At 44.0% G+C, this 25,006-nt stretch overlaps 1 protein-coding gene across 1 annotated transcript in view; it reads right to left on the bottom strand.

Moving 5' to 3' along the window:
• VPS53 (VPS53 subunit of GARP complex) overlaps nt 1-25,006 on the bottom strand; it is a 62,711-nt gene that overhangs the window by 9,292 nt on the left and 28,413 nt on the right. The window contains exons 12-18 of the mRNA XM_040532197.1: nt 23,849-23,950; nt 20,602-20,696; nt 15,751-15,993; nt 14,115-14,262; nt 13,100-13,182; nt 9,585-9,663; nt 4,018-4,166 (exon numbers count right to left, since the gene is read on the bottom strand). Coding sequence (XP_040388131.1) covers nt 4,018-4,166; nt 9,585-9,663; nt 13,100-13,182; nt 14,115-14,262; nt 15,751-15,993; nt 20,602-20,696; nt 23,849-23,950 — 899 coding nt within the window. The remainder of the gene's footprint in view (nt 1-4,017; nt 4,167-9,584; nt 9,664-13,099; nt 13,183-14,114; nt 14,263-15,750; nt 15,994-20,601; nt 20,697-23,848; nt 23,951-25,006) is intronic.

The following is a 25,006-nucleotide window of genomic DNA, read 5'->3' as shown; positions in this document are numbered from 1 at the left end:
AGCATGGACAGCACCTTGTTTGTCCTGCCACCTGTTTTCCAAGCCAGGACTTTTATTTTTCAACCCTTTCTCATGAAAGAATGACAAAAGCGTAACTCAGGCAAGGAGTGTGCCAAGCTGCTAAGCAAATCAAAAGAAATGGCTCAACAAAGAATCTTTCCAAGCAAAGGCTCCTTCCCTCAGACACAGCCGCGACCTCTCTCACTGAATCATCTTTTCCTGGAAAGGTGTCAAGTCGAACGATTTCAAATCATTGCTGAGAACCAGCTACTGGGCTGCCCCAAACAGCTTTGAATTTGGCCACCAGAGAGACAACCTTGGCAACAAAAGCTAAGTAAGAGGAGGAAAAAAAGCCCCGTCTCCTCTTGCACTAAAGCATTAAAGCAGAGATATAACCTATCTTACAAGTCCATTTTTCAGGTGTATAAATAATTCCCAGAGGGCAATTAGAGAGTGCCAAGCACAGCTGGAGCTTAGGCAATCCTGCAAAGTGAACAATTGCCAGCAGTTCCGGATGCAGCAGCTTGCTATGAGTGGAAGAGCACAAGAGGTTAATTGTACCTTTGATCTTGCATGTGGGTCCAGCTCTCTCTCTCTGTAGGGTCAGGCACGGAGCTAACGCTCATGTTGTGCAGGAGAAACAGGGAGAGCCTTTCTTTCTGCAGGGTGGCAGACTGGTGGGCAAAGGAACCCTCCTGCTCTCCTCTTTTTCTATTTTTTTTGTGCTATATAACAACACGGTCTCCCACAGACAGCCCTCTCTTGCCTGAAACAATTCCCAGGCCTTTTAGGATGGCCACCCACAAGCACTGCAGCAGGGTAAAGCGACCTTCCATCCCAGCACGCCTGTTATTTCACGCTGTCTTATTGGAAACAGCTTCTCAACTCCGGCAGGACAGACAATACAAAACATCAGATCCAAGGACTGCTCTGGTTTTTTGAGGCTTTTTTTTTTTTTTTTTTGTCTAGCAAAGACCATCGAAAGCAGTTGCGCTTAAGTGAAAAATTTGCTCGAGTTTCTTGCCTGGGCTGGGCTCGACGTTTGGCTCTCGGAGCGTACAGCGGGCGATCCTGACGTGAGCAATACGTGCGTCTCCAGCGGTAAATGCTGCGCACACGGTTTTGTACTCCGAATGCCTTTACTCCCTGCACATCCACGGAGCTCGACTGGATGCCAGAAATCATTTACAGTTTCAGCTATAAAACGGAATCCAGCAAAACCTTCGCCATAGAAGCAGACAAGCCCCCAGCGTAATAATAAAGCAGTGCAAGGCAGAGCAGGAACCTAAAGCACAGAAACCCCAGCATCTGAGAGGCTTCCATCCAAGGGTGTGGCTCTGCCAAAGCCTGTGTTTTCTTTATCCCCTGTGCTGATGATGCATTTAACACAATGCTTTGCTACTAAGGCAGAGATGCAACCACAAGCTGTCTCCCCGGCGGGAGATGAGCTACTAGGGGATATCATTCCAGGCATCCTGGTGTCACTGTTTGCTTCACGCCGCCCTCGAGGCGGTGGCCAGCCCTCGCAGACTCACCCAGGCTTAGAAAACCAGCAGGAGCCTCCTCACTGCAATCCTTCTCCCGACTCCTCTCACTACAAGCAGGAGCCAAAGGCCAGGGTGGTCGCAGGGAGGTGCACTGCAGCTACCCACTGTGTTTAGCTGTTTGTGATTAACGCCCCGCTGTTCTGGCAAAGGGGAGAGCTGTTTGTTTTTCCTGCCTCTTGGATCTCAGCTCTTCGTCCCCGAGGTCAGGTCACCGAGTGCCCAAACGCACAACAGCAGAGCAGCCCCAGCCACACCGCTGTGGTTTCTGATTTCAGAGGATAAGGCCCGGGCTGCAGGGGAACAGAGCCCTTCAGCAGCCTGCCAGCACCTCCGGGACACCGGCTGCTTCAGCTGCTTCTCGCTGTTTGGAGGAGCGAGGGCTGCACGTTGGTCACAACAAAGCAAAAGCGACAGATTAGGTTAGAGGATTGATGCGATTTCGGGTGGCAATTTTTCTTCTCCCAGACTTGGCTCGGATCCCTCAGCTTTAAATTTAGTGACTTTCGATGCTGTCTCCCCTGTGGTCCCGTAACTCAATACTCGCCCTACACACAACCCATTAGAGCTGAGAAGCGGCTGCCAGTTCAGAGACACAGGCATTAACATACGGAGAAGCACGACGCCTGCTAAAAGGATTTTCAGTGTGGTGGAGCACACAAAAGGCCAGGTATTTATATGAGACAGACCAGCATATTCCATAAGAATTCAGAGCCTCAAACACATGAATTGTGTGCACATTAAAACATCAGAAGGATTTTAAGTAGATAACACACTCTTATCACTGTGATAGTTCTCCTGAAAAGCAAGTGGCACAGAACTCTAAACACTGTCTGGCAAAACCCCAATATTTAGGGATTGCTCTCATCGAACCCAATTTTCACTTCTGCACTTGATCTACAATGCAGTGAATTCTGGACTGTCTCTTAATTTTCATGTACCACCAATCAGGGCTGTAGTTCTATTAAAAAGATTTTAAAGTGAAGCAGCAGTTTTGTAGGTTTCTGTGGTCTTCCGTGGAGCAAGCTCTGAGGAAGGCCCTCAGTTTAGGTTTCAACGCTTCTCGAATGTGAGAGTTGGGTATTTTATCCGGAGTTTACTCGGTATGTGCTTAGCAATAAAGTTAAAAGGGAGACAACTAAGCTGAGGTATTAAGAGTGTGCTGTGAACAGCTGAGTAAATGTTTTTTTTATATTATTTATCACCATGTTAGCGATACAAAATTCAAGCGTAACCACACAGAAGGCTTAAGTGCAATAAATTTTGACTGGGACACTATTTCAAACAGTGATTATGGGCAATGTCATAATATGATTTATCAGTAACTGCTCCTTAATGCAAACTAATGAGTACCCAGAGATAGAAAGGGGGAATGAAACTCTCAGGCCAGCCTCCCCGCTGCGAAAGCTAACGGTTCTCACGAGAGCCTACTGCATCTTTTCCTGCTGAAGCAGGAACTGAGCTTCTGGTCTCAAACCCACACAGTAACTGCCAGGCCATACAGTTTATTTCAGGATGATTAGCTTATTAGAGATGAATGAAATGTTTAAGTATTTTAAAGAGTGACATATGATACGTGTGGTACTGCTCCCAAGCCTCTACCAGGACAGCCCCATGCAACCAGTTGTACACAACCGGCCAGCTCCTCCCGAGGCTTTTTCACGGGGCACTGGCATGCAGAGCTCAACTGGTCTCAGGAAAGCAGGAACGAGTTCAAAGTGTATTCCCAAAAAAAAGAATTTTGGTTTTGGACACAGCTTCCAAGTTTGGACCTCACCCTCAACCCTGATTCCAAAGGCAAGGGGAATTCCCGTCTCATCTTCCAGTTCCTTTCACCCTGCCCAACATCAAGTGACTTGCCAGGAAGACATTTGGAATAACCCTCAAAATCTAAATGTATATTTCCACTCCTTTCTGAAACATTTTTGCACAGAAAAGCAGATTTTAATCTGTTAACTTAGAATTTATTCATTACGCTTGCCATCCTTACAGTCCTACAATTGATACATAAGTTACTTTAAGGCAAATGATGCACCAAAATTTATGTGCTTGAAATACTTCAGCCTCTTAGCACTGAAGGATAAGTAGGTTTCCATAACAAGAGTTGTCAACTCCTCAGTAATAGTCCTCTATATTCCGCCTTTTTAAGATGTCCAGCCCCAAACCTTCCGTACTTGGCAAAAACTGACCACTGATCATCAAAATATTTTATGGAATGGTTTAGGCACGCAAGAAGGAACCAATCAGTGCAAACGTTTGAGAAAATCTGCCTCAGCAAGAAACTTGAGACAAGAAATTCAAGTGTCTTTCAACCTTGCCAGCAGCTGCTGGTGTTTGCTGCCCTGCCCCACCTCCCTCTGTGCTCTCCCTGGGTGGGAAGGGTCTTCGCCCAGGCACCGAGAAGGCAAATCGTCACGCACAGAGTAGTGAAACCAGAGGCCCTGAGGAATTCTTTACCGTGTGGGTAACTTACTTTGCAAACTTGATGCAGAACTGAGTGAAGTACTTCCTCGTGGATGCCAGGTTGTCGCGGATGATGGGGACGTTCTGCTTGATGTGGAGGATTACCGAGGTGACGTAAGGACTCTGATCGCCAACGTGTTCCACGTTCTGCCACTGCATCTGCACAAAGAGGAAAAAACAACCAAAAAGACTGCGTAACTCATTAGGGTTCAAGCGATATGCAAGGAAAACTGTATGAGCTTCCTGCCAAAGGATCTCTAAGGAATAATCAAGAGACTGCTTCTGCAATTCACCACTACCAAGGTCACGTTCTTCGTCACTACACTGACTGATCAAAACCATTCCCAGAACAAAACACAAAGGAGGGAAACCCAAAATGGCCCTTTTTGCACCAGAGCGGAGAGAGATTCTGCCTGGTAATGGGAAACATTAGCAGTAAAAAGGCTTTTGGAGCACCCTACACTGCTTCAATATGTAACAGTTCCCAGTTTTTTGGGATGAAGTGCCCATATAAATCCTGATTACAGGCATTTGAGAAAATAACTGCAAGCTTGCAAAGTCTGGATTCCTGTATGGCAGCCAAGACTTTAATACTGGTGAGACTGATGACAGATAGATGGAAGAGGTAGAAATAGTCTTGAAGTCCAAAACACTCTACACCAGCGTAGCTCACACTGAAAACACTTCTGGTGTACCAGCCAGCATGCCAACTTCACCTCAGCCCAAATACACATTAAAAAATAAAATGAGAGGTTGAGTAATTCCTTTCGTATTTTCATTTACCATCAGCAGAAATGCAACAGACTGTTCCCTGTTAGCCAGATATGTGGCTCCTTTGACTTCCTCAGAGCTTTATTTGAAAAAATACAGTGAGCACACAGTACAAGTTGTTTGAAAAAAAAAACAATTGGGTAGGGCCTTGATGTCCCTGGCAAAACATCTGTGTGTACAAAGTCTGCTGGATGTTCATGTTCCCCAGTGAAAGTGCTCTTAGCACCGCTACTGTTAGAGACGATGCACTCTGCAATGTGCTTCGTGTAGCAAGGTGGAGATGCAACTCCTCATCTTGGAAATGAAACAGGAATAAAGTGAATATGAAAATCAGGACAGAAAACTGTGCAGATGCAGAAGATGAGCTTTTTTCTTTTGATTGGGTTTGTCCTCCAACCTTTCTTCAAAAGTTCTGGATTTTGCATGCAACTTTTTTTTAATTCCCGTCTTTAATTTAGAAACGGCTACTTTGCCACCAAAACCCAGCTCGTTCAATTACACCCAAACATGCAGCATAAGTCACTTAATGGGAGAAGAAGCCAAATTCTTTGCAAAATCAGTGTCTGCCAGAGTCTACACACATCCTCTACCACAGCTATCCTTATCTAAGCCAAGCAAACAAAACCCCCAAAGTGCTCATCTCGCAGTAACGGGGTAGCTAGCAGGGAGATTTTTCATCATCTGCTCTACAAGTTATAATTCCGTCTTACTTTCAGCTGGAAGATTGCTCGGAAGACAACTGCTTTTCTACTGCTTGTGGCAATTTTCACAGCAGAAGAAAAGGCTCTGTGCCTGCCTCCCTGATGGATTTGCACACGGACTCCCAGCGCTGGCCATTCCCAAAGGAACGGAGCGTCCCCGTACACAGGAACGGCCAGAAAGTGGAAAGGGGCTGCTGAGCCGAATTATTACAACAACAACAAAACAGTAGCCTTCTCATTTTGTTGCTTTTCGCTCCAAAAGCAATACTTTACAACCAAGCCTTTAAAGCACGAGCAGTAAAAATAGCCCTTTGTGTGCGCGCGCGTGTGGGTGCGTTCCACCAGAAAAAAAAACAGTAGCTGCAATGAAAGAAATAGCACACATACTGAAAAGTCATCAGAAGAAATATGAGCCCAACTCTTCTGGTAAAGCTTTGTTCCTGTCATTTTAAATTTATTCCCCTTTTTCCCCCATCCTATGTTTTTCTTGGGATATCCACATAGCCTACACACAAAACCAGCCCAAAGGACAGAAGCAGGACAGGAGCAGAGGCATCGTGCTCAGCAGCCCAAGGGAGAAGCCTGGTGCCCGGGGAGCAGCCCCAAGCACCCGCATGCCCCAAGGACCTGGGTGACATGGCTGGCTGCACAGCAGGGACCCGTGATACCCTCAGAGTTGTTTTTCCATAGCACAAACACACAACCCTCAGGATTTTAGGGTGCTTTCTTAAGGAAGGAGAGGAGAAAAGAGAAACCGTGAGCAAAACTGGAGTGGTTTGGTATAAAACAAGAGCTGTACAACGTCCTGCGCATAGTGGAAGCCCTAAAGTGCTCCCAGGTCCATCTGGCTGTGAACCCGATGTCCCCACGTGTCCGTATGTCCCCAGAGAGCTGGGAGTGGGGTGAAAGGGCCAAACCAAGAACCACCAGGTCCCTGTGACATACCCAGTGCAGACACGGGTCTCTAGCTAAAGGGGTTGCTTTGTGGATTTAACCAGGGACAAATCAGTCTCCAGGTCTCCCCAAGCACAACAGCAACCCTACTCGTTAGAGTAGGGATGTAGAGAACATCGTTAGAGGCTCTGGTACCAGGCACAGGCAGCATCCACACCACCAGGCCAGTGCCTTCTGCCCTGACCTCGTGTCACAGGCAGGACAAGGTGGGAGGGTAGAGGAAGGCCAGAGGGTGATGCAGGCAGCAGATATCGCTGCCTTTGAAACCATTTTAGTTTGCACTCTGCTGTATGCTGCACCTTGTCTGCTGGCTGCAGTGCACTCACACTGACTTTTAATTAGCAGCTGGCAGCTCCAATCGCTCTGCTCTTGGGTTTTCCTTGGATGTTGTGGAGAGATCATTAAAGCTCTGTGCTTAAGCACTTGCTGTTGTCCACTCAATTGTAAGGAAGTGGGAAATTACAGCTGTGCCAGAAGGTTTTTTAGCAAAATATAAAAAACAGCAAGCAAGCTACATAAGGCACTAAAATATCCCCCAGTCCCACTTACATACACAGTTTTACATATAAATTGATGTTTAATTCAGCAAATAAATAAAACCTTATCCAGTGCAATCCATAAACTTAATTGGGGCAAAAATATCTCATGCAGCTTAGCAGTTCCTCTTCCCAACAATTAAAAAGCACACCAGGCAACTTAAATGCCACAACATGTTACAGTACTTTGTTATCCACAAAAAGTACTGTGCAGCAGCAAGTGATTTGCTGTCAGCACCCAAACTTCCCCAGTGGCTGCTGCTCCTTACCTCCAACCCTCCAGGTGCACACGCCAAATTCTGCAACCCCCAGGACAGCAGGGGAATTGCGTGTGCTCTGTCCCAGGGTACCACACCATTAGCAGTGGTACTTGTACCACACTGGTAGCCATGTCACCAGGAGGAAATTGTCTACATATTTGTTCTTCCCACGACAGTTTTCATGAGCTTGCTACTGAGAGCTACTGAGCCCCGCAGAGCAGCAGAGAACAAGGCCCCTTGGAGCTAACACAGCTGCTGGCTCTGCATCGGGGACAAACTATAGCTATCTGTGCCATCAGCAGCTCCAAAATACAGACATGCCTTTCTGGGAGCCCACGTTTATTTCAGAAGCAGCTCTGATATTGAAAATTGTAGTGAACAACTTTCACAACCAGCGAGCAAATGACCACAATCACTAAGCGACAAGAGCAAACCTCTTCACTTAGACATGGGGTGGTGCAGGTGGCAGGCTGAAGTGAGAGCAATGCACTTGCATAAAAGTACCCTATGAGATTTTTTCAAATACAGAATATGGCACCAGGGGTTTAGGGCAAACCCCTCCCCTATCCCACATTCCACTCCTATGGACATGTTTAATCATTCTACACCTGTTGTAGAATTTGAGTAAAGATTATCACCTACAAATTTTGTAAGACGGAGGTTTGTCATCACATCATTTACCCATTTCTTCCAGAACACCTAAGTTCAAGAATCAGCAAAACTGAGCACCATTGCCAGCTGAAAGCAATATCCATGATGCTGTATTCCCTGTTAACTCTCTCAAAGTCACCTGAAGCCAAAGCAGATTTAGAGGTGTAAGTATTTCTTAATTTACTTTTATAGTTACCAAACATTTTTGCAAGAAAAAAAAAGTCTAACTCACAAAGGATCAGCAATGTTCAATCTTGGAGAACATCAGAGTGAAGTAAATGAAAAGAAGGTAGTCAGTGGAAGGGCTCTAATGGAGCAGTGGTCTTGAGACAGACGTGCCTTCACATCACAGGAAAGTCGGAATAGATCAGCCAACCAGCATCGACTCCTTTAATATAGACTGAAATTTCACACTTCCAAATACTAACTGTGTGTTTGAATAATTATATGTATTTCTTACTCAACTGTCAGAATAATAAGCCAGACCTAAAGGAAAGGCTAGAGGAGGGCGAAGGAAAAAACTCCTGCACCAAACCCAGGTCTAGTAAAGATCATATAAAGGGACTCTGTCTGATGCAAATAGTGGAATGTGTGCACAAGTGACAAGTATTTATTTAGTTAATTTCACAGCACTTAACTTGTTTATATATCATCAGTCTCATCACATATGCTGCATTTTACTGGTGTTCCAAAGACAAAAATAAATGGCCCACCAGCTGCTGCTTTCTCAAGGCTGTGGTTTACTTGGGCGTAAACAGTTAGAGCTGAGTGATTCAAACACTGCTACACTAGGTGGGTTCAGGAGGAGATCTAAGGAACTGTCACAGCAAACAAGTGACACCTGCAGTGCCAAGCCTTTCCTAATGGTGATATTTTACTGGGAAAAAGAAATCCTCTTTCCATTTGGGACATGTACAAGCTCTATTGCTAGCTGCATTCCACTTCAAATATTAGCTGGGGGTGGCGGGGCTAGTTACAGCTGGAGTACATCATAAAGCAGAAAGTTATTAAAATTCATGGCAACAAGACAGTGTGTTGATCTGACAAAAACAGAGCTCTGTGTTTAATATTTCTAATTAAAAAAAAAGTTCAATCCACTTTTGTTGTCTTCACCTCTGTCTAAAGCAGTCTGGGTTTTCACAATACTTTGGCAAGAAACCACAGCTCTGCATTTCAAACACATAAAACCCAGCAGCGTAACTGCAACAAAATCCTTAAGCACTAATCACATGGGCCTCTCTAGGAATGGCTCCATATGTCCTCAAGAGGATCACAGAAGCAATAGGGCTCGATCCCAATTCCATATTACCCTTCAACTACCTCCATCTAACATCTAAAATTCCCCTCTCAAAGAAAATGAAGATAGCAAATGAGGTGTAGCATTTGAAGTTTCATGCTAAAAAAAAAAAGTTCTCCCAATCCTAAAGACTCTTGCTAGCATTAGGATTGGAAAGTCTGAAATAGACACTTGCAGAAAGTATTCTACTGTCTGTGTGTTTTAATGTGCTGCAAAAGAATGAAAGCTCTAACGTCAATTATAGTTTTTGGAGTGAAGGATATATTTATAGCTACAGCAATTGCTGCTCTAAGAAGCAATCAATATATTGATACATCTTAGGGCAGTGTAAAGAATATGTCAAGAGTGAAATCAAGCCATCAGCAGACTCTAAGTGTTACCTCTCCCCAAAACAAATCCACCCTTACCTTGCTCATCGCAGTCAGAGCAGGGTCACAGGCAGCATCCAGGTCCTGTACTAACAGCTGTATGCTGTTGGAGATCACGCTGAAAAAAAAATAAATCAAGCACAAGTTTTAGAACAGTATTCACACAGTATCAGAACTATCTTATTTGACCATGGAAGGAAGAAAATCCACTAGACGTAGCGTTACGCTGTGAATACACATGGCTAAAATTGCACTGAAAAGAACCCTGGAAAATCTGTATGCTGTTCATTAGGAAGCCACACAACATGCTTCAGCACAGAGCATATTGTTATACACACATTTTTACAGTTGACCTTTTTCTGTTTTGACATAGAAAAGGGGCTGGAGATCAAAGATGTCAGACTGGGCAACCCCCCTGCATCAGGAAGAGGAGAAACCCCTGAGTACTGATTGGGCCCAGACGGGAATTCTGCTTAAAATTTAATCCAGTCTGGAAAAAAAAAATTAATCAGCTATCCAGTCACAGTCAATATTCTACTACTTGCAGAAACTTGCAAAGATGATTTTAGGAAGTGCATCTATGTGAGTTCTGAGCGTGCCTCCCATTTGCGAAGATCAAGGCAGAAGCCTTATTTACGCTATGTCTAGGACTGCAGCCATCCATTGTTTGAGGTTCTCAAAGATATATACCAGACTAAAGGACACACTAGTCAAAGATTTCTTCTTTTCTATTTAAACAGCATAATGTTGCTTAGATATATTTGATCCTACTATGTAAGACTTAGAACCTAGTGATGTGCCTAAAGGTGTAACTGATCCTAAGGCAACGGTGAAGGAACGTGGTCTGCAGCAGCTCAGACCACCCTCAGGGGCACGTAACCCAGTGCTTGCACTGGAGACAGCTCCTGTTAAAAGCAAGAAGCGAGTGCATTTCACGAAGTATAGTTTTTAAACACAACTTAACTTTAAATCTGCTGCAGACGCCTGTTTACAGCTTCAGGATTATGTGCATAAAGCCATGTTTTACTCCTGCTCTTTCTCATGATGCTACCACAAATAGGAATTCCAGCACCAGTAGGAAATCTGATCAGTGAAATCGGATCCTTCAAACCAGCTTTCCTCCCCATCATCATCTTTGTGAAGGTCTGGGTACTAATCTAGAATTCACCGTTCAAAGTATTTTTAAGTGTCCAGCTCCTCGTGGAGACACGGTATCACCCGCTCACAGCTTCACGGCTGGCATCTGGCTGGTGCTCTTCACTGCAGCCCACTGAGCACGTCTGTTCCCTTTCCTAGGGCTCTAGCACAGAGACTGGAAGAGAATCCTAAATGTAAGACTGTGCCTTCAGAACAATTTGTTTGTAACGGCAAACTCATCCAAAATTAGTTGGAAAAATTACTACGGGAGATTAAGCAAACATTAGCTTCGAGTTTCATGATCCAAAACTTCCACTGGGATAAGAAACACCTGTGGCCATTTCTACTGGTGCCTCTGCTGCGCACCGCAGGGTTTGCTCCTTTGGGGGATTTCACCAGCTCAGGCAATGCCAAGAGAGGCAGACTGAAATAACTGGTCTCCTGGGCACAGCTGATTCCTGCAGGGCGGCTGCTGTCAGGAGGCTGTAGGAAAGAGTTGTGGTTCAGCACCAAAATGAAACACAACCCACTCCGTGGAAGGAAAGTGACTTCATAACTAGTCTCCACATGCCAGGAGTCAATCTAAAGCTGGGTCACCAAGCTCAGGCTCTTGCCCCAAAACCCACAAGATCGCAAACAGGGACAGAAACCAATTTGTCTACACTTCAAAATAAACACACCTGCTGCAGAAGGGTAACACCGCAGCAAATGCGTTGCAAATGCAAAACATCATGACATGCCAACAGAGCTTTGATCCTGGCTATGTTAGAAGCCACACAAAACCTCTGCCCCAGACAGTATTTAACAATACTTCAGCAGCAGCTAATGAATCCCCATACGATTCTGGGCAGATACACAGAAATTTGAAGACAAGGAAGCAGAGGCCACAAGCAAGCTGTTGGGGCTCTAAGAGAGCCCAGCGAGCTCAGGATTTCGGGGTCTCTGAATACTATCCATAACTTCAAAACAGATCAAAGGGGGTGAGGTGGGAAAGAACCATGGATTTCTGGATTTAAATGACCATAATTCTCCTTCTGTTGAGCTTCAAGAAGAGCCCGAAGAAAACGCCTAACCTCCACAGCAGTAAAACCCTCCCAGTCAATTACTTTAAAGGTGTTCGTGGTAGCTCTGCACTCTGTGTGAGGAAAGAAACACTTCCCAGGGTATGTAAGCAGCAACATTTTATCATTTGCTTTATGACCCTGCCTAAAAAGACATCAAATCCCAGAAGAAACAACTTGTTTGATGTTGAATGAGCAAATGCCAAAGAGAGTTTTATAGCTATGACTTAAACTGACAGGAGACTGAAAAAGTGCTCTATACTGGAACAGACTGAAAGTCAATTAAAAAGTCTTTTGTTACAAAATACATCAGGCCTGATGGTTTGCCAGGTTTGGACATCTTTAAAGTTAAACGCGAGCTATACAATGGAAGTTTCCAAAACACATGGTGTTAGCTGTCCACGACCGACCATCTTGAGGCAGCCACTGTGGAAACTGAGCAGTGACACAAGATAGCATCGCAACCCGAGCTTTCAGTCAGGGATTCAACCTTAAAAAGGTCTGAAAAATATCTAAAGGAAAGGGAGTCTCTGCAGCCTGGGATGGAGCCCAAGACCATGTGAAAAATATGGATGGAGATTCAGTGGGATCCTGCCCACTGGGGCAAGACAGGAGGTATCACAGGAAGGAAGTCTGGAAAAAAAAATCTTGCTGCTATCTGGGCTGAATCTTAGCTTTAGGGAGAATGAGAGTTGGTGATACAGATTATTTTCCCATCTTTGCCAAGGCTTTCTTTTGTCTGGCATGAGGCAAAACAATTTTTTTTTGCCTCAATTTCCTTCTCTCAAAAAATATTCTATATGTTTGTTAGTGGTGGAGAGGAGATGATGTTAGAGGGGAATATATTTAGCATCAATACATAAAAAGTTATTTTAATGAATGATAATCTTCTCTCAATTATAATCCCCAAATATAAGATTGGATCAGTCTTTTATGACATCTGAAATGGGGTTTGATCATACTGACAAGGCTGCTGATTAACAGTGGGAAGTTAGAGCAGGAAGGAATGTACTAAAATAGCTTCCTTTCTTGAAATGTAACAGCCACCTCACAGAGCTGCCAAGATGCAAATGATGTTTCAAATGGAAACTCACTATTTCCTTTCCTCTTTCCAGTGCTCTTGTTCCTTTGGCTAGGACGGTGGGGAACAACTACATCTGAAGTCTGTACTACTGCTGCTCCTGGACCAGCCAAGGAAGGACCATTCCTTCACCAGGCAAATGCCTTTACCTAGGCTGCATATCTGGGTGGATCCTACTGCTGGCTGGGATTTTGTGGCTGTATTACTCCAGCACCATCTGGCTGACAAACTAGGATGTTTGATATATTGTGGGAGGATGCATCTTCTGAACATACATGCTGAAAGTGTCTGTCTCTCCCGTCAGGTTGATCCTCTCCACTAGACTTGCATCCACTTTTTCTTTGAGTTTCTCTTCCAACTGTTAGGAAACAAAAAAGCAACAGAAAGGTCAGATTTCTTACTTGAAACAAACATTTTTGAAAACTTACATCCTGGAAAAGTCAGCTTCTTAAAAACTAAGCTGTGCTCAGACTGCATCCACAACTCAGCCAGTGGACAACGGAAATCTCTCCTTGCTGGACCCCCTAGACACACTGATCTGCCAGGATGGCCTATGGTGGCAGTCAAAGAAGTAAGCCTCCAACATCACATACGGAACTGTAGCATGACATGCTAATGTACAAGCTTAACACCGTGGCACCTGTCCTGCTAATAAAGATGTAGTCCAACACCCTGTCTGTGCCCAACCTGCAGAGAAGCAGGATTGCCAGTTCTCGTGGTGAGAGGCCTCGATACAGCCAAACATCACAGCTCATCTACTATCTGTGGCATTTTGAAAGTAACTGGATGTGAGGAGCACTGTGGCTGCAAAGCGTATCAGCATAAATACCTTCTCTCCTCATTCCACCTTGCCCCAATATTTCAGGCGAGCATTTCCCCAAGCCTACTTTGACTTACTGTTTTTCTTGTTCTTATAAAACAGAAATTATGAACCATGAGCAAATCCTTTTTTCCTCTCAATCCCATTAAAACGAACTATGTAGCAAGCACTGAAGGAGAGCATCCAAAACTGTGGCTACAGAGTAAGATTAAAAACATATGACTTCTCTCAGGTAGAAACAGCAAAATCAATACTTTTTTTTTCTATGAAATACTGATTATTGAGCTCTACATTCTTAGAACTATGCGATAATATGCAGAGCAGACACTACTATGCATATTTTAGTACTCCTGATTCCTCCAGTCTCCATAGCAGCCTATCCTAGCCTAGAGAGAACAGCACAGCATCTCATGACAGAAGAGGGACTGCTGCTGGGCATCATCTGAGAGGTGCTGTAGAGGAAAGCTCACCTGCTGGGTGGTCGCCAGGCAGTACTCTGCTGTACTAAGGATGCTGCAAATGAGGCAGAGTTCTTCTAAAGTAAACTTCGCCACTTCAGAGCCTTCCTTTTCTTTCAGCAAACTAGTGATGGTGAGCCCGCTACTGCTGCTAGTTGTCCTGGAAAAAAGAAAACCTGTAAGGCTTTTGGGTGTACACAGACACACATACTGCCAAAATACTCCTAGATTTCAATGCCATAAAAGGTCCTTATGACCACCAAGTCCAATGCTTTGTGCAACGAAGGGCAATGATCTGCAACCAAATTTGCATCAAACATGTAATTACTATTTTGGTTAGGGAGTATCTTTTAGAAAGACAAATGGAATTTGGTATTAAGTCTTCAGGCAAAAGGACAATTCACTCATTCACAACATGTCAGGTTAGGATGCCAGCTGAGTACAGCTTTCCCCAGCTAACTTCACCTTCACTGTCAGTTACTCAAAATCTAATTAAAATTTACACAAAAATCTCAATAACTAATCGAGCAACTTGTCGTATTTATCTTCTCAATACCAAACAGATGTCAGCATGTATTTGAAACTTTGGTAACCCATTTTAAAAACTGATGATATCAACATAGAAAATCATAGAAGATGCGGCTTCTTTCCACTGTGCTCCAGTGATTAACTGCTGTGTATCAACAGAGAAAGAATTAGAACAGTTTAGAGTCAGGAAACTCCCTACCTCTCAACTCTTCATAATCCAAAACCATTAAAAAAATAGGACAGTGATATTTATCTTGGACAGCAAAAATGGAGCACACAAAAAAAACGTGTACAAAGAATGCAACTGAGGTCTGATGGAGAATGCACATAAAATTTTATCTTTCCACTTCTCTGGATGTAACCCTCTCCCCTTCCATCTGTGAAAGATTTTACTGGCTTCAGAAACTCATTCTGCTGCTCCTAGGTTTACAAGGAAAACAAACTGAAGATGGCAAATAGCATACAAAATTATCTGTAGTTAAGTTGGCTGTATCTCAAAGACTTCCTTTAGCTTGTGCACTCACCTACATTAGTGTAAACCTCTAATGATTTCCTCTATTTTCACTGCATTTCCATCTACAAGTTTTATTCATGTATATATAAAATTTTACAAAGCAGAAAGTTACAGGTAAGCACTCCAGCATCACACAAATAAACCGCCTTCATTATAAGTTATATCTATGGGCAATGTTGAGCTTATATCACAAGGGAGCTAAGAATCAAAGCATGAACCTTTTCCCAAGCAGCAGGGTATGGGCAATATTGAAAGACAGATCTTTCTGACAAGACTTGGGCTGGCATTTCAAAAGGAACTTCAAGAAACAGTAACTCTGACTGTTAATCAAAGCCAAATATGAATTTAGCTTCCAGGGACCCTTAAAAAAATAAAAAAAAAATGCCATGACAGACCAGTTGGTCTCTTGCTGTTTCTCATAACAACAAACTGAACATTTGAGAAAATTGTGAAGTAAATGTAGTCACACTGCTGCTCTGTGCTTTCTTTCACAGTGAAAAATAAGCGTTAACAAGTATGTATTTATTAATTATCTTCATGAAGCATCTGCTCCTCACTGGAACGTCTCACCAGACTGTGTTGAAGCATTTGGGAAGCTAAACTCACTTGGGCAGGTTTCCAGACAGAATTTTCCAGGCATATTCCCTAAGGTACTTCTGGAATATGGTGGTGAGGGCTATCATCGGTTCGCCCGTGCTGAGCTGGGAGCACTGCACCATGCACTTCTTGTAGTAAACAAAGAGGTCGGCACAGCTGGGCAGGACAGCTCCTCCTTCATCCACGTTGGGCTTGGGAGGACCTTGAGCCTTGAAGTCAGCCACAAACCTGTCGATCAGCTCGCTGAGATTTCTAACGCAGGGAAACAACGGGAAGATATTTTAGTATGTTGGGGGAGGAAATGGATGGAAGAGAGAGTAATGCCTAAAACCAGATGCCCTGTCTTGTGACACCAATAAACACGTTTTAGCAGTTCAATAATCCAGCCCCTTCTCATCTCCACCCTCCCAGCACAAACCTCGTGCAGTAATGAAGACTGGGCGGATGAGTAACGACCCTTTGTACTCAGAGCTTTAGTGGCAGCTTCAATCTGTTCTCCAGTCACATAGAAAAGCTCGCAAGTGTGCCAGGACTGGGTTCAGCACATTCGATGCAAGTGCACAAAGCTTATGCTCGAGTTTCATTCCTGGCGCCGGCAGAAGGAGCAGTCGGACTGCCCATATCAGCGGCCTCGGGGATTGTGGCTTTCAAAAGGATGTGCTCAAAATGGTGTGCCACTTGCCACTGCTGGGGCCCATTTGGAAACCACCTGGTTTTGCATGACGTGACACATCCTTTACAGCAGTTTTATTTAGCATGAGCACAAAGCACACTTCCTACTTAAACTCTTTTTAAAAGCACAAAAAGCCCCACTATTGTCTCCAGTGATTCATTATAACCTGGTCCTTACTCAAATATTTTGGTCTTTATACAACAATAAACTTTACTCTGCTGTTTCATCTTGACAAAAAGGCTTTTTAGCATGGCAGAGGGCCAGAGCATACACAGAACAAACAGAAGCCCTCTGATCTTGGGGAGTTCTGCTGGTCCTGCTCCTCCAGAAGCTGCACATCTCTGTCTCTGGAATATATAGACATTTCAGATGACAAAATATCACTCCACTGACCAACATGAGTTGTGAAGCTCACATATTTTATACTCCTGTTTCCACTACAGTCTTGGTTCCGCTTCTTCCAGCTCTCCCTTTCCCGTGGCACAACCAGACACTTACTGCTGAGGGTTTATCACCAAAGCTTCTGGCTATGCTGTGCCATGATCCAAATTAAAAAAAAAATAATAGCCTGTCAAAGAGATTTAACTTAAAATATTCTCCCAGTCTTAGGCAAGTTCACAGAGTACCTAGCAGAGCACAAGAGTCCATGCAAAGGGACTGCATTAAGGCCTCCTGGGACGGGTACAGCCTTACTGACAACACTCTCACTTATTTCTGCCAAGGAAAGGGGAAAGAAACACCTACAAAAAAACTTCTCCCCACTTTCTATCCTTTCTTTCTACTCATCTTGTGAAAGAGAAAAAACATTCCCATTCCAATTTACCAGCAAATCCCACAACACTGCACAAGGGGAAGAGGTGACATGGCTCTTCTCCAATAAACCTACAGACTGCTGCACCATGGATGATCTGCCTGGGCCCAACTGATCTACAGAGCTGTGCTTGTAATGCCTGGGCTTTAAACTGCAAAGCAAGGCTCTTCGGCTTAAAATTGGCTCCTTGGCTATTCAAGTAGCCTTTCTTGATGCTTGTCGCTTTCTGCTTCGAGTACTTCACGTAGCTCTGATTCTACAAACGCAGTTCCTCAGCTTTGTTACAAGAACTGTAAAAAACATCAGGCTTGTCAACCGATGTGATAAATCTCTACACTGGCATGAGCGATTGAATGCTGAACTGAAGCATCAATTGGATTCGACCACAGCGGAGCAAAGCCCACCTCCCCCCCGAGCTGTACAATAGCCAAACAGACGGCTGCTGCAGGAGGGCTCCCACGTGCTACGAGCTGCAGCATTCCTCAGGTTCTCCAGCAAAGCAGACGTGGCGTGCTGCTGTCAGAAGTCCCGCTGAATTAAACAGCTGCATTTCCACCTCTGCATCTGTGCTTTGCTCCATCTGTGCAACAAAGTGGAGCTTTCTTAGCAGTCACCGGCCGCTTTTTTTTTTCCATATTCTAAAGGCAAAGTTAGGAATGTCGATGGCTTTTGTTTCTTTACGCTTCCTCCACATGTTCTCCTCCACTCCAAGGCGAAGTGAAACAGGTCTGCATTGCCCTGGTCCCCAAGGTCTTGTCAACTGGGGTGCGGGAGCAAACGCAGCTGTCCAAAACAGCCGGGAGAGGGGTGCTGCAACTTCGTGCTCGTTCTGATCCTAACCTGGACAAACTGCCTCTCAGAGGCAGGCCAAGAGGACCGCACTTATTTTAGCACGAGATGGACACAAGCAAAACATCAGGATATTGTTCACTAAGGGAACTAATATACTATTAATGCACCACTATTAATGCACACCTCAGCTGATGTCAACAAAGCTCTCATTAGTTTCAGCTGGCCCAAACACAAGATGAAGGCTAACAACCTTTTATGAACATGTTGGTTATACAATGGGAGCACAAAATTTGGCAGAAGAATCTGCTTGGGAGAAGAACCATGAAGAAGGCAGGAGAGCTACAGAAAACAAACATTTTCTCCATATAGGCTCTGCAAAAAAGCTCAAAGCAAATTCTCAGAATTATCACATCTGTGCTACCAAACTGTAGCATATTTACTGGGAGCAAGACCTGTCCTAATCTAACCAAGAGAAAACCTGAAACAAAATCATACAATTTTATTCTGGTTCTCAAATCCTTTCATTCCTCTTCTTATTTTCTTTCACTCAGCCTATTCAGAGGTTTTTCTGCATCTCTGGCAATCACAAGAGGAATTAGGCAGCACCTCAGAAACCAGCACGAGAGAAGAACACAGTGCTTAGTAAGTCGGTCTGTTCAGTGGTGTGAATGGCACTGAGCTATCTGGATTGTTTGCAGGATAGTTTCCACTGACTGAGTATTTTGGAAGTCCCTCTGCTCATGTGGCTGCAAACACCCACTGCAAAGTGTCAGTTTGCTGAACAATCTGAAGGACGCATGCCTTTTAGCACACTTAAACACAGCTCTGCATATTCGCAACACTGCAGACCCGACAGAGCTATTGCTCCTGCAGAACTGCTCAGCTCACTCATGTACACGTCTGTGGCTCTGACACACCACAAAGAAGAGCTGAAGACACATATCCCAAAGGGAAAGAAATGAAATATGCTTCGCTGTTAAGAAACCTGATATTTACATTGCAGTTAAGAGTGGAGAACAGCATCTTTATAGTCTTTCTTTCAGGTATCTCCTCTTAAATTGCTGCAGATTTTGGCACTGTGCTTCTTTAAATGGGTATGGAAACAATTTTTCAGAAGAAAAGGGCCAGGCTGGTTTCTGCCCCAAACTTAACACAACGGTGAACGGTGGGAACTGCCCCACTTCTCTCTCTGTTCAAAGCCCAAGCACACAATTATCTAAGCAACCCCTCATTTTCAGACATCAGTAACAGATTCCTCAAAAGTTCAATCAAAGGGGGAAGAAGAGCGAAAATCAAAGAAAAGCAACTTTGGCAGACAGGACAGCATGGGGAATACTGTGGCAGCTCTTCTTTGAACTTCTTGCAGCCTGTGGCTATAAAGCTAATATAAAACATCTCGGAACTGTAAAAGAAAAGGAAAAAACCCAACTGAAAGGAGTAGGAGCACACTGGGGTAGAATTACCAAAACGGGGATTAAAATGGCCCCCAGTGAGATGGGAAGAAGTATTCAAACAAGTTAGTGCTCAGATCACTGAGGTGGGAGGAGGCTAGGGAATCTGCTTCCCTTCGTTTTACTGCAGAGCGAAACCTAACCTTGGCATGACAAACCACTGCGCGAGGTTTTATTTACTTACTTACTTTAAGGCATAAAAGATTTGAGGGACATGGGAAACCTTTTTCAAGATTGCTATCTTGGAGTTTGGACAAAATCAGGACGCTAACTTTGACTTATAATCAAAGTCCACGTGGAAGTCCATGGAAGACAGAAGGGCATAAGATAGCTGAGGTACATGAGGCAGATTCTTGTTTTTCCTTTCTGGCCACTGACCTGGACTAAAAGACTATCGTCAACATTTTTTCAACCATCTCCTCTCCCAGCTGACAACTGCTGTTGTCAGAGTTGCTTTTTAAAAACCTGGTGTGAATAAAGGTGCACAAAAAAACGTGGGTGAGAGCTGTAAAAACTTCCCAGAGTTCTAAGCTGAAAGTTCGCCTCATCCAAGTTATTTTGCTGTAACTCAAAGAGGAAGATGAAGAAGGGTTCTAGGGATTAAAACCCCTAAACAAAGCCTGACAAAGTCCCAATCTGTGACCGATGATAATGCTATCTTACTGCCAGCTCATCTACAGCAGCTTTCATCTGAGGATCTCAAATAACTTATTTCTATAAAGCAAATCTTGAAACTCCTCTGCCATGAAGCCACTTGTGTATTTTACAGAAAAAGCAAACCTACTATTTGTGGAAGACATGAGACGAGAGAAAGGCTTATGTCTGCAGTGAGAATTGCAGAGGCAACAGAAGCAATTTCAGAAACACTAAGCCTCTTCCGCAAAGGCAGCGGGCATCATTCCTACAGGCTTTTGCAATTACAGATGAAACCAACATCCACAACCCTCTGAATGCTCATTTTTGCTTAAGCAAAGGCCTTACTCATTCTAACTTTCTTCAACCACGAGTGCTGCTCGTAATGAAATCAGAAATCAAATTTTCAATAAACTTCATTTTCTGGAGACAGAACCTCCTACAATGCAACAGTAATGCACGTCCAAAAGCAAAACTAAAAGAGCACACTGGCTACTCACTTGTCCTGGGACTCGATATACACATAAAGGTGAGGCTCAAAGCACTTGGAAACAATGCCATGGAAAGGATTGTCAGGGGCCTTTGGCTTCTTTGGCTGTAAGAAAACATTGAGAGTGTTAGTTTCCAACTTGCTCTGTAAACCTAGAAGAAATTGTAATACAACAGCACGGAGGATCTAAGCTCTCAGAAATACTACAACACTAAAGTTTGTTGTCAAATAATCAAAGGCATATAATCACCAGTATATACAAGGTCAGTGTGTCCCAGTCTTCCCTTGCTTTTACAGAGCTGTCAGTATTCCAAAGAATTATCTTTTCACTTTTAAAATACTATTAGCCTTCAAGGGAAGGCTGCTCCCTACTAAAAGACTTCAGTAGAAAAAAATCTTAAATGCAGTAACAGGACTCCCCAGGTCACCTCTGAAACGAAATGCAGCAGTTATTTGGAAGTAACATTGAAAAACCTCTACATTTTAGAACATTAAGGATAACAACTTGAAGCTATGGACTTCATCTGGATGACTTTTATTTAGATAAACAGAGTGTAATTACTGGAGCTGGAATTATACAGGCAACATTACAAGATTACTTTCACTGTAAAACATGTTTCTGGGGATGCAAAGACTTCTATTTTAAAAATCACAGAGTGTTAAGCACAGACGCCGTTTGGGAGTCATCCAGTTTACTCTCACTTTAGTTCAGTACTGTACTCTACGAAGTGGCCAAGCACATCTCACTGTAGCCACTGGGACTACTCATATGCTTAAATATGTGCATGTTTAACTATCAGGCCGGACAGGCTCTTTAAACTTGTCTTTGCCCTACAGCTAGATTTCATTTTATTTTTGAAATAATTTTCCTTGTTGCTGTCTGGCAAGCTGACAACTTTTCACTGCCTGCAGAGAGCTCTGGAATGGAATTCTTGCCTCTCTCCACAAAAAGCCAGGATCAGCTCCTAGCCAATGAAGATACAAATTTTTCCAGTTGATTTTTTTTTTTAAGCATAAAAAAGCAAAACAAGAGAGCCTAAAGGACGTTCTCTCCTATATAACAGAGATGATGGCACTAAGTCATCTGCAGAAATTGCTAGGCAAGTATTTCTCAGAAATAATTAAGGCTCAGAGACGTGATGAATACGAACATATGGCTGCAAACTTAAAGTGAGTGAACAGTTTTATGGAGGCCAGACCACCTCTATGAGACTGGCTTCATTAACCTTTTCACTAACAGCAGGGACGGAAAATGTAAGTTTTTTACAGCCTTGGGAGAGAGCCACTGCCCAGCATCCTCTACCCCAGCCGCTTTGCCAGTGCCTGCCCGTTCCTGCCGGATGCACACACTCATCAGAGCTGGGAGAAAAACAATAGGTGGTAATTACAGAAGCCTTCCAGTCGCCAAGGCTCCACAATGGCAGCGCCAGCACAAGGTTGCAGATTCATCATGTTTACGATTTACCAGGCTGGAAGAGCTGAATCCTAAGGCATAACTGGTTTTTTGCGTGCATGTGCCTCTGCATCATGCTGCTCCCAGCATGTCTGGTGGAGAGAATACTAAATCTTTTAACAGTAGCAGCGAAGCTGTATTTCTGAGCGTGCAATCCTGTCCAAAAGCTGCAGATGTTTAAGCTATTTCCTCCTTGAGTTTGATGGAAATAATAAAAGGTTACTGTTGTCACAGTAAGGAGGTCTGCAGCTGGCCCAGTTTCCTTTCATTACTATCCAAAGTAAACAGATTAAACCTAACTGCTAGGATCACTAAAAGAGGTTCTTTTTAATATGGATTCCTCCCCCCTCACTCTTAGGCTCCCTCTTACATTCACAAGTGTCTTGAATTCTCAGAACTGGTGTCTTGAAGGAGTTCTACCACTCAACCCTTCATCTTCAACCCTTCCTTTCCCTTCTCTTCTCCACCTGCTGACAGCAGAAAATGCAACCTGCAACCTGAACTCACTGGCACTAACCAATTCTTGGCATTTTGAAACAGAACTGTTGGGGCCTGTGGTGTCATGCAGGTGCTTCCGGCCAGGGCAGAGCGTTCCACTGTTCACTAAAACCAGCCCTAAACCACCTAAAAAGGCTTTGTGATTTATCTCTTCACTTGCATTCTGGCACTACTGCTTTCTCCCAGGATGTCCCCTCATCTCAACGCTGCATACCGGAGCCAACCTTCTTTCAGCCACTACAGAGAGCAGAAAGAAAGCTCTTCACAAAAAATACATCACACATGTCTCCCTGAGCTCCCAATCTCATTCTTCTAGATCACTGACAAAGTCTGGCCAGTACCAGCTCTCCACACTGCATTTTAATGGAAAAAACAAAACGTTGCTTTATCATTCTGCTTCAAGACTACTGTGTGGTGAGGCCAGAGGGCTGCCCTCCAGAGGGGATGCACTGCACCCAGCTGTGCTGATGGAAAGCTACCAGCCCACAAATTATTTTGGGGCATGGAAATGAGTAGGTCCTAGGTCCCCAGTCACGTATCAGGCTACCACCTGTAAACGGCCCGTGAACTCACTGAGCGAAGGGAGGGTACCTATCCCAAGCAACATATAATTGAATGCTTAGAAAATATCTGTCTGGTGAGTAAAAAATAGAGGGCTTGCAGACTTTGATACTGGTGCCAATTAAAACAAAAGTGCTTACTATTCACTCCTTTATTGTTTGCAGAGGGCTTTTGAAACCCAGCGCTTTTACAAGCAGTTAGGTGTTGCCAGCAACGCAGAGGTAATGGATGAAAAACACTACAGATATAAAAATCCCAGCAGTAATATATTTGGAGTGAAAACCTAAAACTGACACTTGAAAGTTCAATGAGCTGTCTGATGACTCCAGACTTAGTCTGCTTGGCTGACAAGGCAAAATATGAATTGCAACTCCTTGTAGTGGGAGCTCCTCCTGGGATCTGAAAACCCAACTATGCTAGTTCATCTTTCTTTGACAGAAGTCCTCCAGTTACATTTGAGCTGTTGCTGCATGGGCTAGAACTGAATCCTGCTTGCTCTCATGTGACTGGATTGTCTCTGCACTATTAACTGAAATAAAGATTGCTTTGGTTTCAGTGAAGCGAACCACAGCAAACCACAGTCATACTGGGAGCTTGTATGCTGCACAGAGAAACAAAACCGTGCTAAATGAATTGCTGCAAAAACAAACCCTTCGAATCAATGTCACAGGAAAAGCTTAGGTACCACCAGAGATTTTGACACAGAGACTGCCTCACTGGGGACAGGAGAGCTTCAGAAACTTACTTTTTCTGCATCACTTTTTTCAATTACAATCTCATCTGTCTCTGTCCCAGCTTCATCCTCGAGAAATGGGTTGGTAGAGGGAGGAGGCACTTCTGGCTTTTTCTGTGTTAAAGGTTAAAAAAAGGACACTCCTTAGAGAACAGTCTGTTTTGACCCACAGTCCACAGAGCCACATCCATGTTTTGCTTTACTAAGCCCTTCAAAGCACTGTACAGCAGTTTGTCTTCTCCAAGCACAGTGGTGACTGCAGACTTCAGTGTTTCACCTGTAAAGCCTACTCTTCTTACACCTACGCTCACCCAACTCTACCTCAATCATCCCTGGAAAGGGCATTTTGATCAATGTGAAATTCCCATTCTCTCAAACCCCATGCTCCAAAACACGTGGTCTCCATCAGGAAGACCCATCAGGGCTCCCTGCTGCTTCAGCAGCTCTCAGATGCAGAGCCCAGAAGGGTACAGAGAAGGCTCAAGCAGAGCTCAGAGTGGTTCCTCCAGCGGCATTTTTCTTTGTGTTCTCTTAGAGAGCCATGTGTCGTCAGGAAGCTTAGATGAGGTGGCCCCTGTGGTCTGACCATCCCCCTCTCTCCCAAAAAGAGGTTTCTGCTCAGGTTTTATTTAACTTGCAGGTAAAAGCATCTGAATTTACAATTCTAGCTGATGTCTTTCTCCTACGCAAGTAGAGGCACACGTGTCAGGGTGGCTCTTGCTCAGCTGTGACTTGCTCCTAAATCCTTTGAAAACACAACATGTAACTGCAGGACTGGTGACACCACCCCTGACAGAAGGCTCCAAAACTCTGCTGCTGCTGCAGTAAATCCTACGTTATTGCTCCCATGACACTGCTCATCCCCACTGTGTACTCACTAGATAGCCGTTTAAAATTATGGGCTTCATTTTGTGTTTAAAACAGGTCAGATGACGACATCTCGAGTGTCATAGCCTCTAGGTACATCACATAGACAGGAGGGGAAACTTTTTTTTCAAGCCGCACTCTCCCCTTCTGTCTATTTCATTTGTAACAGATTCTGTGCCTACCTCTTCCACAGGGATAACAACCCAGTGAAGTCAATTTAATTAAAGCTGCAAACCTTGTATGAAATTCGTCAGAAAAACAAAGCCAATATTCTTCAGAGATCTAAATTCAGCCAGGAAGAAA

The sequence above is a fragment of the Cygnus olor genome, chromosome 20, assembly GCF_009769625.2.
Source record: "Cygnus olor isolate bCygOlo1 chromosome 20, bCygOlo1.pri.v2, whole genome shotgun sequence".
NCBI classification, from domain to species: Eukaryota; Metazoa; Chordata; class Aves; order Anseriformes; family Anatidae; genus Cygnus; species Cygnus olor.
This window is presented reverse-complemented; position numbering and strand designations above follow the sequence as displayed.